The sequence below is a fragment of the Electrophorus electricus genome, chromosome 12 (genome assembly GCF_041902795.1).
Source record: "Electrophorus electricus isolate QZ-2024a chromosome 12, ASM4190279v1, whole genome shotgun sequence".
Classification (NCBI taxonomy): Eukaryota; Metazoa; Chordata; class Actinopteri; order Gymnotiformes; family Gymnotidae; genus Electrophorus; species Electrophorus electricus.
In genome coordinates, this window is record NC_137508.1 from 8102424 (window position 1) to 8121828 (window position 19405).

Consider the following 19405-nt stretch of genomic DNA (forward strand, 5'->3'; position numbering starts at 1 on the left):
CCATTTGATTTTACTGGCTGCTCAGCAGTACGTGTCTGCTCACCCTTCCCTGCGGCTCCAGTCTCACCTGTGCCCTCGGCAGCGTCCAGGCTACCCGCCAGCTGCTCCAGAAGGCGTGCCCGTGATGCATTGCGCTTGTGCTTCTTGCCCTCGTAGTGTTGCTGTGCCATCAGAGGGTTGTTGAACCAGGCGCCACACAGGCAGCAGTACTTGCCCGCTTCCCCGTTGCTGCCCGCGGGGGGCCATGAGGGCAGAGGGGGTGGCACCGGCTCTGTGGGCTGAGGTGTGCTCAGGGTCGAGTCTGCACAGCAAGTGTTGAGACAAAAAGCACAGTAAAAATACCTCCTACTCATGTAAACACAATACACATTCTGCTGCTTATAATGATTAATCAATATTAACAGGCTTCATCACCCTGTTTGAAATTCTGCATACATTGAAAGACTAATGCTGTTTGTTAAATAGGTAAATCTGTATCACTGCCAGATTAATCTACACTAGAGAGTAGCTGCAATAAGTGTGAGGCAGGTCAGCAGAGGGCCAGTACCCCTCTAGGGATGCATCTCCCTATGTCTGCAAGTTGGGGAATCCTCCTCTGAAGAGTGATAAAAAAAGCAGGAATGGAAATCATCCAGGCGGCCCACTCTCCATATCACTATAGACAGGTTACCATAGTTACCAGCCCCAAATAGCCCACAGGCCTATTGCCGGTCTATCTGCCTTTCAAAGTAGAATAGAATCCACATCTGTTTCATTATAAATTAAGTCTATTTCTAATTTTACCTTACTTCTAAAGGCTATAGGGAGATGTCTAATGTTCCATTACAAAAATAAATGAATAAATAAATAGGATCGAGAATGCAGGAAGTTCAGAGTAGCACAGGTTGCTAGGCACGCAGTAGCTGTTGCTAGGACTACTGTGGACAGTGAGGGAAAGCTCAAGTGTTCATACTGTCTCTCATATTACACTGCATATGTGATACAGGTAAATTGCTCAGGTGCAATGCCTGGAGATGGGATGCATAGAACACATGTAATTCCTAGCAGCTTCATGCTTAAAACAACATTGTATATTTAACTGGTGGCTTCTGCAGAGGCTTTTTGAACAGGCTAAGTACACTTCTGTGGGTATGCATATATGTGGTTATCTTTCAGGATGGACTGAGATTGGTGAGTGAGGAACCACATAAATAGAAAAACACAAAAACTATTCTTCAAATAACCTTCAAGCTCTGTGTTACTGAAACATAGCATTATTGCATATCTAATACATTGGGATTCATTTCTTAAGATCCATATAGTAGGCGAGCTTTCAAAGAGTTTCTTTGAGATCCCAAGTCTTGACCTTTCTGGTTGCCTAGCAAGTGTTTAGTGAATTTAGTTGATTAGTCAGTCATATTAAAGCAACACAAAGCCAAGAACACATAGTTACTATGTAACTATGGTTCTCTCTCCACCTCTCACCACCCACATTGCACGCTTATGAGTGAGATGATTCAAACCACTGTGTGGACATCACTTTAAACCAGCCTTTCACAAGATTTCTTTCACAATGATATGAGCATGGCACTCATGTAGACTCTTGTGAAAACAACTACAAAAACAATAATATGGTCTAAAAACTACAATACAATCTACAATAAAAACTACAATATGTTTTATGATCTATAATGGGGGGATGAGGGAGGGGGTTGATAAAAGAGGAGGGATGCATGTGGCTGATCTCAGGAGTGAGTATGAGGCAGAGACAGCCCATGTGGCTGATCTCAGAAGAGCACTGTGAGGCAGACAGCCCATGTGGCTGAACTTAGAGGAGAAGTGTAAGGCAGAGACAGCCAATGTGGCTGATCCCAGAAGAGCAGCGTGAGGCAGAGACAGCCCATGTGGCTGACCTGGCCAGGTAACCAGCTCTCAAGGACATCTCCAACACAAAGCACCCCTGCTGTCCCCATCAGCAATTGTCTAATGGAGCTCTCTTTAGCACAAAGGTCTTGAGTTGTCATGAAGGTTACTGTGACTTTAATCTCTCCTAAAATATCTCCACTTTCATTACAAGTTTTAACTTAGCAAGTGTTCACTTATGCATTCATTAGACAGTTGCATCAATAGTACCAGACTTCTCATGAAAATCAGAGCTTTTCTTTGTTGCATTCTTTAAAAAATCATAATAAATGACACATTTGTTACAAAACACTAAGTTCAATGTATAAATTGTATCCAAATTACATTTGAAATACAATTTCACACCCTAAAGTACCTCTTGAAATAGCAAATTGGACAGAAAATGAGTAACAGATGTACATGCTGATGAACTATGATCTGCCTGTCTAGTCCTGAGAAATGCTTGCATCTTGTTTTCATCAAATCACACTCTGATGATAGGAAATGAAACTTAATAGCACCAACAGCCTAAATATAGAAGCCCACCCCTACTGCTAGTCTACCAAAGCATCTGCTAAACATCTATCACATGGCAGGACATTCTTTGAAATAGAGCACAGCCAGGACACTGGACAAAACTGTCAAAACAAATGTGCATCTCTGGAAGAAAATGGAAGCAAATATTTCCTAATCAATGCCAGATTCAAATATAATAGCCCCAATCATTGCTCATTGCTTTGTCTAAAAATGGACTTGATTCCAATCACTATGTATGAGGTAACTGAAAGTATCTGGAATCAATTCTGTCTCACTTTGCCAGCTTCAGATTTTAATAGTCTTTAGCTATCCAATAATGCCAAAGATAATTGAGATAAGTGCTTAGCAAATTGCAGATAACACTTATACAGGGTGAATAAACCTACAATGTCTTGCCTCAGGCATTTAGTTCTTAATGTATGGCTGAATTGCCTTGAGTATAACACATACTCTTACATAGAGTAGGCCATTAGAAACAGCAGTTGACAATGGAGCTGTTGTCATGGAGATGTTGACACAGTATGAGTGTTGATAAATCATTCACTGGCATGTGGGACACATTCTCTAGAAGGGTGGACAACCTTCATTACCAGACAAAGGATCAAGAATACTGTGTAGATTAGCACAGGTTACTAGGCATTCCGCAGTTGTTGCTAGGATGCCATTGTGGACAGAGACAGAAAACTCCAGCATTTATTCTCATCCTCGACTTTACCAGAATCAGTTTTTTATTAGAAACACCAACAACCATAGCCCATCAGTTGCAATGGACCATTTGTGTTGGTTATCCAACTCTCTCTCTCGATAGTCAGTTTCTGACCATTGATCATTGCTGGCTGGATATGTATTGGGCAGCAGTGACACTGAAATGTGGAAAAATTAGAGCACCACTGTTGCTATGCCAGATATACTCATACCAGTGAAACACCCAATTCCATGCCTCCACCATATAAGTGTTGATTCTGATTAGAATGGTCTGCCTTGCAAATAATGAGTGATGACTACGGTAGAGAAAGGCTAACTGGCTGTGCTGGTATCAGTTGAGCTACAGTCTGTAACTGTGCATCTATGAAATAAGATAGGTGTACCTAATAAAGTTTGGCATGAGTATATGTGCTAAAGTGCATGCATATGTATGGTAGCTCAGTGGTTAAGGTACTTGACATGTAATCTGAGGGTTGGGCCCCTGAGCAAGGTCCTTAACCCTCAATTGCTCAAGTTGTACTCAGTCATAATTGTAAATTGCTTTGGATAAAAAGCATCAGCTAAATGCAGTAAATGTAAATGTAAATGTGAGTGCATGTCTTCTCTGATATGGGACTGCATACATGCTGCGGTTGAAGTGCCCTAGAGGCAGCTGGGGTCTGGGATGGGACAGACAGAACACAAATACACTGAGCATGGCCTGGCAGCTTCAAGTTTAAGGAATAAGTGACTTGGACAAGCAATATGTAACTGGTGAGTTTTGTAGATGCCTTTAGTGTAGGCTAATTCCATTGTGTAGGCATGTGTATATATGCATATATTTTAGGATGTGTTCAATCCATACAGAAATATACCATAAAAATAAACAGAACTATAGCTGAAAGAGCTCAAATTGTTTTTTTTCTTCACACTTCTGGTCATTAAATACTGTTTGTCAAGGGTACGTCTACACACAGGTATGAAGGAAGAACAGAATAAGGTTTCTGCTGCACACCTGCATGTCTTGGAAGGCAGGCTGGCCAGGTGCTGCTGGCTTCTATAGGCCGCAGCCCTCACGTGAAAATTGAAGCTTGAATGAAGTAAGAAATTAACACTGACAGCCTTCCCACCCTTCAAATCAATGAGACTGCCAGAAAGCTTTGACCCCCATGTGGACTCGCTTCTCTGGCCATGACCTGGCCCATGCCATCCCTCACATCACCCTCAAGAGACCTCTGCCCAGCTCCTGGCTGGTAGAGCACTGCACATAGCACATATACCATGATAATCTAAGTATACATGCAAGCCATGCCTTTATTTCATTTTTCGGCTCATTAGCATTCCATGCAAATGTCCATTCTAGTCAAGTTTTTACTCTCTTAATGCAAGCATCGATTGGCAGCATAATATAATAAATAAAATATAATAATAAAAGTATAATAAAATAACACGGCTTGCTTGTAGCAATTTCAGCTATAAAGGTACTGCTGTACATACTCCTCAGTGGAATGGTGAAGTTGGTTGAGTAGCTCTCATGTCCTGGTGGTCTGCCCCATTGACAACCTGCAGTCTGAGGCTGGAGCCCAGAACTGGCCTCAGCTAAACTGTGTTAATGTTGTGTGCAGCACCAAGATGGGGGCATTAAATATAGGCCAGTCATTTATTTCTCTATTACAGCCCCTAACTCTTGATTCATTACATGGTGAAAGAGATAGCATGGGGCAACTAATCCTATCTTGCACAGTATTTCACAGCATACTGGTCCAATGTTTCTGTATGCTGTCTTCACAGCTTCAGGGCCATTACATTACTGTGCTGAGCAAAGCCATCAAGGCTCAGATATAAGGGGCCAGCTTTACAGTATACACTAAGCATACAATAAGACAAAAAATATTTGGGTTCAATCTCTACAAGAACAGCTCATTATATAACTGTAATATAACTATATTTACTGTAAACAAACTGATAAGCAAAGTAATTTTCATATATTAATAATGCAAATAAATCTTGCTGATGAAAGTCTGACCTGTGGGGGCAGGGCCGCTTGGCTTCTCACCCAGCACCAGCCGCACTCTCTTAGCATGTGTTTTGCCCTGGTAGTGCGACTGCGCTACAATGGCAGATGTGAAGAACATATTGCAGAGTGTGCAGCATTTGTTCCTGTCCACCTCATTTTCAGCACTGTCCTGCAAGAGGAGAGACAGAACGAGATCAAGTCAGCTTGATAAGGAAGTGTGAGAAGCAGATATGCTTAGATGAATCTGCTTGAATTAAAGTTTGCTTAGTCTTTTTTTTTTATTGTAAAATTATTGGATTGACTATTTGCTGTAAAACTTTCTTTTAGAGGAGACAATATGAAGCCACTAAGAGAAATGCCTCAAACTTACATTAAATTAAGGGCAAAGGGTGGGCAGAGATTCAAAGATTGATTAAGGTGCTTAATTTATTTAATTTTCCAGAAAAATACAAACTTTTTTAAAGATACTTTAAAGTACATTTTGTGTCTTGATAAAGGACACAATAATACTAAACCAGTTAGAAAGATCTAGAAAAGTTTAGTAATATTAATGTAGTCAAATAATAAAGTCTTTAACAGAGATTCCAGACTTCTCCTGCCGCTATAAAAAGAACAAAGCCTAAGATAGGCACCAGAAACACAGGATCATATGTAATAATCAGTCAGCCCATGTTGCCCTCAGTGTCTCCAGCACTGCATCCATAAAGCATTTTTGACAAAATCTGAATACATCTCCAGACCATTGCTTCAACAGACAATTGGCTCAAACATATACACATCACAGTAAACAAACACATCCAGATGTAAATCAGCTGTAGTAAGGACACATTTGTAGATGTAGACTGAAAACCACCATGTCCACCAAGACTTGCCCTTGAGGATCACTTATAAGGGCAGGTCATAACCCTCTGTCATAAACCTGTAATAAACCTCTCTCTGAAGTTTTAATGCTAAGAAGTTATTATTTTTTAAGATTCCACAGAATATTCTCACTAGGATTGTCATGCATTCACAGATGACAGACTAAGTTCAAGGCCCAGACTAAGAGTCCTTGTGCCATGACCACAATCAAGCTCATGTGGATCCTGACCAGCCATGAGAATAAGATCATAAGCTCATCACTCAAGGTCGCAAACAGGTGCAAACATTGTAAATCCTGTCTTTGTAGGGCTTTTGCTAAGGTCTTTCAAAACACATCCTCCAGAGAAGGGACAGTGGATTACTGGGTCATTATCAGTTCTAAAACAGTCTGGGTGCTGGAACCTTGCCCAAACCTCTGCTTTGCTCAGAACTGGCCCATACTGCTCACACTGAGAAAACGAAGATCAGCCTTAAGTAAATCAGAAGCAAAGCAGTGCCAAGAATTGGCTCCTATCACTGGCCTATTTCTCAAGACAGAAGAGCTGCTTATTATCCATTACCAAGGCAGCAGAGCCAGTTCCTTGAAAGTATAGGACAATAGGGTTGTGTCCTCAGTAGCATACTTTAGATGTTTAGATCTGTATCTTTCTGAAATAACATATGAAGGAAAAAATATGCATCTCACATTTTTAGAGCTAACAAAAAAAGGCTCTAAACCTTGTGAGTTTAGAGGTGCTGTTCATGAACTAAGAGCACACTGCTGTATGAGGTCACAGTAGTAATAGTAGTAGTGGCAGTAGTAATAATCATCATCATCATCATCATCATGTTTATTTATGTAATTTATGATATTTTGGTGCCAAAATCACAAGTGCCTCACATAGTAAAGAAAAGCAAAGTACATAAAGTGATAATAAAGTACAATGATGAAATAAGACATCTCTACAAATTATGAGAACATAATACATGACAGAGTAAGCTATTTATATACCAGCCTAAAGAAGTAAGTTTTTGATCTGGATTAAAATTACCCATATAGCAAATTTAAAAAGCTATATAAAAAAGGTTTCATAGCAGTACATGAAAAAGTCATAAGCTTTGACATTGTAGTCATAAGTTACAAAGTAAGACTTTGTAGTCAGTACAAAACATAACAGGAACTCAATGTAAATTGAATAAGATGGGGGTAATATGCCCTGGCTTTCTTTTCCTGGTTAAGTCTTAGACTGCCACACTGTAACCATTGTCTCTAAAGTGTGACTGAGACTGAATAGATTGAAAGGATGAGAGAGTTCACATTGAGGACACAGGATTAAATAATATATGAGAAAGCCTGATGCAGAAAATGATATACGTTAAAGTCATGATATATGAAATACCTGGCAATGTGACAAGCAGAGGTGGTACATAGAGTACTATACCATTCTAACCAGTCTAATTACAGTCACAGTCTAACCACAGTCTGTGAAGCATATATAGCATTCTAACCACAGTCTGTGAAAAGAGACAGATTGAATAGGTTGAGAAGAAGAGAGAGTTCACATTGAGGACACCGAGATTAAATAATATATGAGAAATGTCTGATGCAGAAAATTATATACTTCAAAGTCCTGATATACATTAATGTCCGTAAATACCTGGCATTGTAATGTGATAAGCAGAAGTGGTACATAGAGCACTATCTCATACGCTGGTAGTGGGATATTTCTCAAAGAAGTTATGGCAATACCACTTCAGGGACAGATGCAAGAGACTTTGCTCAAAGTTAAAATGCATAAACCTAAGCTGTAAGGTAGAAGAAATTCCCTTGCTTCACTCACATAATCCAACCAAATGAAGACCTCTATGCAAAAAGTCTGTCCAGAAATCCACAGGGAAGCAGCTTTCTTTGTTGTGAGAGATATTTCCAACTTCTAAGTTTATCTGGTACTCAAAGAGTTTTCATGCTCTTATATGCCAGAATATTCACACCCACCTTTTTTTTGCTGTTTCTACACTTCATCCCTAAAATGGAGATGTCAGAACAGGTCTTAGGAGAGATCCAACCAACACATATAGCTCAAAATTGAAAGGTGTCAGCTAGCACTTTCCCAGAGCCTTTACTTGCATTGCAGGGTATTAAGGTGTTTGCAGAAAGTTTTTTTTACAAACCTTTTCTGTTTCTCTAAGGCCCTTCCTTGCATTGTGTGCCTCAATTCCCCATCTAACAGTTGAAGAGATGGTGTAGTTGCATTTTCTTCTTCTGTTGTCCCCTTATGTGAAACAGTATCATTCATAATCCCCCCTTGCCTATTATGAAATATTTATTGGTATTGGCAGGTCTTTGACATGCCACAGTTCTTCTTTGCCTTGTTGCCCGCATGGTGCTAGCATCCAGCGCCACTCCACTGCTACGGAGCTGCTTTTACTGTATGAGACAGTACATCCTACAACAGCTCTGCCCTTGAAGTCTGCTTCAGCATGAGCTCCTTGATCACTTTCTTTTGACATGAGCACCCTTTCATTTATTTATTTTACTTTATGACATATATAGCACATTGAAATGAAGAGCACTGGCAAAGAGAGTCACTTAAGTCTACAAATGCAAAGCATGTTCAAGATACTGTAGTACATATCAGGTCTGGTTGATGTTAACAGGAGCTGGAGTGACACACCAAGTTTAATTTATGAATGCAACACTGGGGCCTTGCTGGGAGGTGGCCCTATGCTGTCACCCCATAGATGCACTGATGCCTGAGACAAGGAACTACAGTGATAGATGTCACAACCATCTCAAGTATCAGGATACTGAAGCCCAAAGGTCCTGGCCTAATTCTCTGAGTTTGTGACCTAAATGTGGTGAGCTGGGCAGTGGGGTGGGCATGTTTTGATTGCTTGTTTATAGTGGAGGGGAATAGACCAGAGGCAGAGTTTCAGAGAAAAGCATACAACACTGGCCATCTCCCTGAGGACAGAGCAAGTGGCTGGTCTGCTCAGATGCCCTGGCTCACTCAAGAGAGACGATTCGTCTGCATTTCCCTCTGTTATAAGTCACACTGTGCTTGATGCTGTGTACGTGTGTGCTTGTATATAGTAGGGGGGATGGACAGAATGGAGAAGAGAGTGTTTCAGATATCTGATGCTATGTTTCTGTTTAAAGGTTGAAAGAAATGCCTTTCATCTGAACAATTGTGCCCAGCCAAATGCTTGGCATACTTTTGTGTACCATGTACAGTCTCCACTTATAACCCACTTTATTAGATATACTTACCTTTCATCTGCACCCACTGGCCACTTTCCTACGTACTCCTCTATTATAGATGTATTTTCCAATTGTATAATTACAGACTGTAGCCTGAACATTGCCATAGACAGCCAACCTCTACTTTATTTGTCAAAGATCAGTTTCTGACAACAGGACCACTGTTGACTAGATATAATTTGGATAGCAACCACTCTCAACACAACAGTGACCCTGACATAGTAGCGGCACAGTGGCAGAAATTACACTGGCATGAGCGCATCGGGCACATCAGTGCTGCTGGGGTATTTATATGTATCAGTGTCACTGCTTAGTGAGTTAAGAGTGGTCTAACTACCAAACATCTTTTGGTCACAAAATTTGGTCAGAAACTTACCAGTGATGAACAGCTAAAGCTTGGCAAAAGGGGTCTATAGGAGTTTATAATTGCACATCTATGAGGCATATCTAATAGTTAAGTATGTGAGTGTATATGTTTGCATGTACATATACATTCCAGACTGCAAGAATATAAAGATAAGAGGTTGAATTTATTAAAGCACTCTAGTTGAAAGGATATTACGGGAACAGTGATCCCCCATGAGACAGCACCGATTGGGCTTGAGTTCTCCATCACTGCTCGCCTTGTTCCCTCTGGGCTCTCTGCTGCTTGTCTTTTTTAGCAAACTTCAGTTCTGGCCTCCCGTGGTGTTTAGTCAGCCCTGCAGAACCCCAGCTTGTGGAATAGGGTAATCACTGTAATCATGAAATGAGGTCAGAAACATTCTTCTACACATCTCTAATATAATGGGGAGCTGAATGCATCAGCTTTTCTTTAAAAAGTTATTAAAGTACCGAGGCAATCAACACCTAAAAATACAAACATAATACTTTTTGTAGAGTGTGAAATGCAAGAAAAAAGATTTTGTATGTGTGAGCTTTGCCATGAAACTGAACTTCAGCTTAATGAGAAATATTTCTAACAGCAGTAAGAGTGACATTTGAATAAGTTACAACTTATTACTTATGCAGCTTGCTAAGACGTTATTCACAATTTTGACTGCATTCTCATTTCAGTCTTCCTTCTTTCGTATGCTGATGTCTCTCTCTGTCTCTCTTCCCGCCAAATACACCTGTGCCGTTCTCATTTACATGTGACCTATTTTGTGAATAATAAAAAGGGTGTATCCGTATAAAGGGTATGAAGGCTGTGACGGCATATAGCCCTGCCCTGCTCTTAACAAAGAGCATTTAATTAAAAGCCTGTTTATCTCCCTCTAGCACTCACACTCTGCAGCTCCACTGGTTGGAGGGGGTGTGAAAACATGGCTAAAAATAAACGTCACACGGAAGAGGGAAGCAGACAGAGGCTCGCGCTAATTCTCCCCATTTAAGGCAAAATAAACAAAAAAAGAGAAGGAAATTAAGACTAGAGCAAAAACTATCCCTCTAGCTTTTCAGCCTGCTGATTTCAGCATATAGGCGGCAGAAAAGCGATCACTCAAACACACTGCATGACGGAAAGCTGCAAAAGCGAAAAGGATGCCGCGCGCGCACACGCACACACGCAAACATTATTATTATTATTTTTATTATTTTTTATCTCCGAGAACCTGTACGACCTACTTTCCTTCCGTTCCATCCTGACTTGGTGTGACTTTTTCAAAGAGGGCCTCTGCTTTCACTGCTGGTTGTGAACGTTAGCTCTCCCCATTCTAGTATCTGAACGTTGTCAACAGCACGAGGCAGCTCTGATTTTGGGAACAAACCGTGTCATAAAATGGTTATTTGGATGCTGTGGACGGGCTTGGACAGCCTAAGGCTGAGATGACCCACTCCGCTTGGAAGGGGATAACAATAGGCTGCTAACATGTAAATGTTAAAATGCACATGAAATCTATTCTAATTTAAATTATTTCATAGGCAAAATACTCATTTGAGCTTAAATTTATTTGATCCTAAGTTTACATTCAACAAGCAAACTACTGATAGGTGGAGGTAGGCGGAGACTCGATTATGTTGTTGTATTGTTATGTACTGCTTTTATCCTGTAACGTCACAAAATGGATATTTAAGCAATATTACATTTCCCAATATCACACGTCGCTCATTTTTGGTGTCGTGGTACAGTACATGTCCGGAATATTCTGTGCAAATAAACGCTACATTCTGTTTTCCATGACGAAGATTCTTTGGTTAAACATTCACAGTCGCCGAGCGATATTGACAGTAACCGGTCTGTCCATGGATTGTTTCCTGTCTGTGATTTATTCTTTTTTATTTATGCGATTCTTTTTTCTTTCTTAAAAAAGCTTAATTTAGTGCGGATTACTGAAATATCGTCATTTACAACGCCAGTCACAGCAATTTGATCGTGATTAAAGGGTAACCAACATATGCCCTACGACAAAAAGGGCGGAAAGCCCTTTCGATATTGTTCTGATCCCGGGTCTGTTTGGGTGGAATTGCTGTGAAATACAAGCTGCTGATGGATTCATCGCGAGGTTCGGAGGTGGTGCTGATGACGTGTCGCATCCTCTCTCCCTGTTCCACACAGCCGGCTGTGGAGGTAAATTTGCCCAGAATCAGGAGGCCATCACAGATTGATTTTTGGGCATGGGACATGTGATAAATCCCAAATGAGCTGTACATTATGACCTTTAAATTTCTGTTTAATGGAGGATGCTGGTCTCTCTCCACTTCTTGAGGTGCTGGCAGGTGTTCAGAGTGAAAGCGCTCTTCTCTCTCTGGTCTGGAGTCTGATTAGTATCTCTGAATCTCAGCAGTGCTGGTGCATCCTGTGGCATGGAGAGTTTGGTAATGGGAGTGCACACAGGTCTGACTGAGCGCTGTCTGGTCCCTGGCAGAATTATTCATAAACAGTGCTCTAATGAGCTATTTAGGAGCACATAGGCTCACAGTAAATCTGACTGGAGCTGAGGACATTCCTCCATGGACTACCTATTATTAGCTGAATTGTTTCACAGTCCATTTCATGTGCCCTGCCCCTCTTGCAACCTCAGCCTTTATAGACTGAGAGTAATTATACAAACTTTGGGACTTACAGTGTAGTCCATAGGTAATTGGACAGTGACACAGATTTTTACTGTTGTGGATTTTTCTCCTGCGCATTGGATTTGATATGACTGTGATGATAAAGATCAGAATGTCAGCTTTAATGTGAGAGTGTTTACAGTATATTCGCTGAACAGCCCTTTTTATAGATATTGCAGATATTGCTTATTATAAATATTGCAGATTTTGTGAAAGCTTATTTGGATTTCTGCTTAGTTTCCAAAATATATTCAGATAATTATGGCTTAACTGATTGTTTGAGACATTTGCTAAAAACAAATGGCTTTGTAAAATGCTATTATGCTATTATGTTATTTGTTAAAATAAGATTTTTTCAGATCCAGACCTGGAGACTCGCTGCCCTGCAGTTTCAGGTTTTCCCTACTCATCCAGGGTTTGATAATTAGCTGATGAGTTGTATCAGGTGTGTTGCAGCAGGATAAACTCGAACTATGCAGGGCAGTAGGTCTAAGAACTACGACTGAGAACCCTTTACTTAGATGAACAACAGATCACATGGTGGAAGTCATTCATGGTTACCATAAGTAATTTGACAAACATATTCATAAAATTAATATAGCCATAACTTAATTTCAAAGCTGATGTACAAAGCTCAAAAACCAAAATTATGTCTCTGTTCAATTACTGCACTGGTGTATACGTAATAGCACTGCATTGTGTGTTTGGAGATCTGTGTATTAATATTAGAAGTATTGTGATTGTTTTAATATTTTTCACAATCTACAGAGTTCAGAATGAGGATAATGCACATAAATTGTCATTGTAGAACAGAAAGAACAATCTTGTTATTTGTGCTGTAGCCTGGAAGTGAGCTGAGAGTTCTAGAAAGCACTGCCTGGGACATTCTGTTGATATACCTTCCGTGAGACAGAGGCACTCCTTCATGCTGGCACTTTTAGCGTTTCAAATTTGTTTCCAAACTTTCTGAATAGCAGGTATTAATCACCATTTAATTCAGAGTCCACAAAAATTCAGGCATCCTCTTTTTTTAAAGGGGATGATGAAGATGCATTTTTGCATTGAGAAGCGAGAATGAAAGACAAATTAGCCAGACCTCAGAATGTGTCATCAGAACTGCTCTTATTATGCAGTATATTTCAGTCTCAAAGCAAGAGTGCCTGACTCCACAAACCAACCACCCTATATACTTTGACAAATAATAACATGGGTTTATTTAATGTTTCTCTCTTGAACTACAGGAAACAGAGCAGCATGGTATAGGGGTTAAGTCTTCTGTGAAATGAAAGGGTTTGTGGCACTACTTAAATGCTTGTCAACCACAATCTATAGCCCAAAGGTCCAGAGCACTGGCCTATAGCAGTAAGATAATAGCTTTATTTGGCAATTGTACATCCACATGTTCCATCCACATACACACACACACACACACACACACACACAAACCTCACTGGAGGTGAGGACCTAGGGATCAGAGCAGTCCAAGCTATCTGAGGCCTGTTCACACAGACCAGAGAAATGAACCAATACATTCAAAAGATATCATCTCAGCATTAAGCTGTCAGCTGGTATGCATGAGGGCCCTCACTACACCCAACAATTTTGACTGCTTCTCTGCAGGCCAGGAAACAGAAGTCCCATTATCACAAGTCCACTTCAGGAGCAAGGCAGACAGCATCACTGCATTTGAAGTTACACAAATGCACAGCCATATTCCACCATGTTACTTTAATTTAATGGAATCCAAATGTTGCTGGTTTTTGTTGTGTCATTCCTGTGGATCCACAGAATGATAGTGAAATGATTGGTTACTCATGGAAAACATCTACACACTCTAAGCAAGAATCACTTACTCATCAGCACTTACAACTCAAGCAAACATTTCTAGGGAGGAGGGGGAGCCAGCAGCTCAGCCAATCCACATCAGATCAGATTAGATCAGGCCAATCACAACTATGTCAGGAAAGACATTCACTAATTCCTGTGGCTCTCCACTGATAGGTTACCACTCATTGGTAGAAGGTGCATGAACAAAACAGAGTTATATGCAGCCTACTGTAAAGCTTTACATACCGGGTTGTCTGGCCTCAGTCTTTTAGAGGGTGGGCCGCCATCCTCTGGGTGAAGCATGTAGAACAGACGTACTTTGTTGGCATGTTTCTTGCTCTGTTAGAGGATAAACAGATAAAAGTAACCCAGAATGAAGCCTTCTTCATGTTCTTTGGCATATAGATAGACTATCATTCAACTACTTTGTCATACAAGCTAAAAATAACATGACCAGTTAAAAAAAGGCAGCTATATTTACTGAAAATTCAGTAGTGTACAGTATACATAGTAGTACATGACAAGTAATCAAATTTAGGCTCTATAAGCATAGTACATACTATCAGAGTGGTGTTTCATGAAGTCATTGACAACACAAAAATTACCAGTTTTGATTAAAACTGAATAATGTTTACTTGAATCATGCTGTTTAAAGGAATGGAATCTCTGAAGGTACTTAATGTTTAATCAACTATTTATGATTCCAAACCATTGTTAACTGCCTTATGGTTCTAGAAGCCTTAGAATCTCCTTACTACTGAATGGTGCAGTTAGCAGTTAGCAGTTAGCTGTTAGCTTCATGAACTGTAGATAAATGTCAGACTTTGATTTAATATACATATATATTGCTGTACACTTAATATCAGTTGGTTAAACATTGGTCTACATTATACTGATTAAAATCTAGCCACTATATTATGTCTATGGCTTAGTTTATGAAAACTGAACACTTAGCTGGATCCTCAAAGCAATTAATTTTTTTGTCTTTTTATTTTTTATTTTACTAGAGTGCTCAGCATAAATAACAACCAATATTGTTCAAACCTTATATATTTCATACATCTCAATTTGGTTGATGGAAGAGCGTGTCCATGCCTATTCATGTCCATATCAAATGTTAGCAGCAGGTCTGCTTTCAGTCAAATTTTGTCATGGATGCCTTTTAGTTGTCCCTTCACCTTGTCCACATTGATTATTAACCATTGCTCGAGGGTTTATGTTACCCACCCAAACACTTTGATTATTTCATAGGAATCTGAGGATGCAAGTTGTGTTTGCAGTTTGAAATATGCATGTGATTACTTCACTTTCAGAATGTTTACAATCTCCTCCAGTTTCAAACAGTCAAAGTGGGCTAGGGGTGCCAAGCCCAAGAACCTTCCAAGACCACCTTATTACGGAAATAATCTGCTTTGGGGCATTATTCTATCATAAACATCTCAGGTTAAACTACTCCTACACTTATGTAAAATTACTGTCCTTAGCTTCTGAGAGAGGCAACCTTTAGGCTAGCAACCTTCAGTAGTCAGCATGGCAGAGCTGAGAAATGGAGACACATGCTGTGGGACTTAATGAAAACTGGTGTGTGTGTGTGTGTGTGTGTGTGTGTGTGTGTGTGTGTGTGTGTGTGTGTGTGTGTGTGTGTGTGTTCATGTGCATGCATGTATGTGAGTGAAATATATTAAACCATATTGTAGATTGGTGTGCGACAGCTTCATTTCATTTCATATTTATTTACATTTTAATTTGAGAGCCTCAGAATAGGCCTCCATCCACAAGATGAGCTGTAATATGTTTGTTTGTCATGGCCCTTTCAGCAGAGAGGTGCAATTTCCAGACAAAATGCATTTTCCTGCTGTTGCTATTAGAACTGAAAAATGTGGTTATCAAAGAATTGCCATATAACCCCCAGCTTAAATCTGCCCTTTTAATGCCAAAAAGCAAAGCACAAAGGTGATATGAAGCACGATACACCATCAAAAATACAGGTAGTAACGGGAAAGGACACTGTAAGCAGAGATATCCTCTATCAGCACTAGAGACAGTGATTCAGTCGCAGGCAGGGTTTTCAGTGCTGTACTGCTGCAGCATTAAAATGAATTTGACTTGAATTTGTAATGTAGCTAATATGCAATATGCTTGATATTAAAACTGGAAGGTGTGTATCTGGGATAATAAGGATGATCAGTGTCAGCTTCAAAGGCTGAAGAGAGAACAGATTGCTGTTGGGATTTTTTTTATTTTTTTGGCTGAGACCTGTGGTGTGATCAGCACAGCCAGCAGTACAAAACTTACAGACTATTTTAGTGGCACTGTAGGCAAGTGAACAATGAAATAAATGTGCTCAGAAATGATGAAGTATGAAGTGAGTGTGATCAGGAATGATGAAGAATGAAGTGTGTGCTCAGGAATGATGTGCTTTCTCACTGTGTAATTTGAAAAAGTCTTTTTCACCCTGTCACATGCACTGCACAAGATCACTTCTCAAATCATCACTTCAGTTTTCCTGCTAACTGCATCACTTGAATTGTAAGAATGGATGAATTGTGACAGCGGTGCTTCAGGAGTAAAAATTGTATGTTTTCTTGGTAGTCATAGACATGTAGTCATAGACTCCCTTCTGGTGCTATTGATGGCATACCCCTGTAAAACATACACGAAATAAATAAATAAATCAATACACGTCCAGCAGCTGGTTGAAAATGGCAGAGTGGTTTGAAGTGTTCTCCCTTATATTTTATAAAACTTGTTCTGAATGCTCTTAGAAACGTAGTGGTTTCTAACACTGGTGTACCCTGCCTTGCACAATGTAGTAATGTCCTTGCTAAAGCTAATTACTCAAATCTGTGCTGGAAAGGACGGCCCAGGATTACAACTCAGTAACACTCCTTTGAACACTCAAAATTTAAACAACCTTTGCTGGGCGAAAATTGTATAGCTTGAAGCATTGGTAAAAGTTTCATCTTTTTTTTTTTTTTTTTTTGGTCCATTCATAGATGAGTGGGCTTAAAACTGCCTGAATTCTGCTGGAACGTAAAGCATTCTGTGGATGTCGGTTGGAATGGTCAAAAAATAAACAGCTGTTTGTGTGTGTGTGTGTGTGTGTGTGTGTGTGTTTGTTTGTATGTTTTGAACACACAATACCTAGAGATTGTAAAACTCAAAAAATAAGTGTGTGATATATAAGGGGAAAGACATATCTGGAATTAAACACACTAGATGCATGTGTGAGTGTATCTACATTAGCAATTTTATTCAGCAAACTTTAAACCCTTGAGACTCTGTGTCTGACATGGTAAAATGTTAAACTGTTCTTAAGGGGTTATCACTTTCTTCACAAACTATGTCTTGATCAAAGACCTTGCTTCATTTACAGTTATCAAATGCTACTAGTTACAAATAGCAAGGAGAAATAATAAATGCACACAACAACACAGTCTTGGCCTCAGGAGGGCAAAACAGATGGTCTATGGGTAAAATCTACTTGTTCTAAACAAAGAGATTTAGTAAATGTGTACATAGAGATTTTGAACATGCGGTCTGAATATTTCTGCAAGTTGACAAATTTCTGCTCTCTCAGGCAAAGTATGCGTAGAGAGAGGGCCCAGCTGGGTCTGGGGTGCTGTGTGGTGGTGATGGATGAGAATCCAAAGATGTTGTGTGCAGGTTGGCTCTGAGGAGAAGCGAGGGGGTGGCAGCCTAGCTGGATCACACTGGCCCAGTGAGGAGCCACCGCACTGGGAAAGGATGAAAGAGGCAACTCATGCCCAACAGCATGTCAGCCAGGAAGGATAGAAGGAGAGAATGTATGCTCTTTCTAATCTATTTCTTCACATGTCTTTACTATTTATTATTTAATAAATCTGTAAGACATAGAAAGATAGAGGGAAAGGCCTAGTCTGTGGTTCTGGACGACATATTTAAATGAGAGGGAAAAGACTGCTTCATGAGCCAATGTTTAGGCTGCAATAATTTTTTAGCATGGTGTGCATGTGTGTGTGTGTGTGTGTGTTTGTGTGTGTGTGTGTGTGTGTGTGTGTGTGTGTGTGTGTGTGTGTGTGTGTGTGTGTGTGTGTGTGTGTGTGTGTGTGTGTGCGTGTGTGCATCTGTGGTTTCATGTGTGTGCTATAATGTTAATTATTAAGCTAATTAATATTTGTGGAAGGCTTTTGATGTCATGACAGAATAGAGTGCACTGTACTAAGCAGAAAATGAGAAGGAAATAAAAAAATTAAAAGTATACAATGAATGGTTTAATAAAATAAAGGATGCACTACATGTACCATCAGAAGAATACCTCCGTTACAATAAAGAGAACATGGAGAGTGAATAAAACAGCCAGGTACTAGCATGTATGTCAGGTAGCATCACCACCCCTCTTCCCCACCGACTGAGGAAGCAAATAACCAAAGGTCCTTCAAAGTTCCTCTGACTAATGTAAAGAGTTATTGGAGAGACCAAAGATAGCTTCAGAATCTCAGGTGAACAGATCTAATGTGTGCTCCAGAGCAGGACATGGCTACTATACATGCCCAACTCCCTACAATACACTCCCAACTCCCTTCTAACTACTGCTCTGTACACCCTTTCTCTCCCTCTAGTTCAGAGTTTTAATGCTGTTTTTATCCATGACTGTGTGAGGTTCACTATTTCTGACATTCTACAAAATGTTATAACATGTCCATAAATAAATCGATGTGTACAAAACCAAAATATCATGATCTCCCCATCTTTTCCACAGTAACGCACCCCTTAGTGTGTTACCCATTTTTGTATGTCACTGTTCCTGTCTCAGTTTTCTCCACAGCTTCTCTTTGCCCATCTTCTCAGGGAGCTGCAGTATGGCAAAAGACACACTGGCTGAATAATGTAGACTCAAGCTTATGCAGCAGATGCCAGGACATGTTTTGTCACTTCTGTGCTTTTCAAGGACATGAAGTCTGGGGAAGTTCAGCACAGGCAGCCTGGTGAATGCTGACTCTGGGTAGTGCTGCTGGTCAATGCACTGGTCAGTGTGCATGAGACTGGCCTCTGTGCAGTCTGCAGTAACCCATGCTCATTTGAACAATATGCTATCTGAGATTGTTTACTCTAGATGAAGAATTACAGGCAACTGACAGAAGAGCCAGAAACGGCATCACTAAATATAGAGTACTGGGTACAGGAACTGCGTTGTAAATAAATTGTGCAGAGCCAAACTGCTACCCTGAGATGCTCAGTGTGCTACACTGATTCTTACAATGGTTTGTCCTCATTAGCTTTGCTGTTAATCTACTGATTGAATACTTTGTAGTCCAGGGAGGGCTAAGTGGGGGAGTTAAATA

The 19405-nt window shown here is 40.2% G+C and overlaps 1 protein-coding gene across 8 annotated transcripts in view; it reads right to left on the minus strand.

Moving 5' to 3' along the window:
- The window catches only part of zgc:171482 (zinc finger protein), an 81138-nt gene that overhangs the window by 49691 nt on the left and 12042 nt on the right, over window positions 1–19405 (minus strand). For 7 of the 8 annotated variants that reach the window (XR_003411746.3, XR_014126285.1, XR_003411743.3 and 4 more), the window contains exons 3-5: window positions 14328–14420; window positions 5129–5288; window positions 68–301 (exon numbers count right to left, since the gene is read on the minus strand). Coding sequence is in view for 5 of the 8 variants with exons in the window: in XM_081724118.1 (XP_081580244.1) it covers window positions 68–301; window positions 5129–5288; window positions 14328–14420 (487 nt within the window). In the remaining 3 variants the exon portion in view is untranslated. Of the gene's footprint in view, window positions 1–67; window positions 302–5128; window positions 5289–14327; window positions 14421–19405 lie in introns of those variants that run through there. The other variant, XM_081724120.1, reaches the window with a different exon arrangement.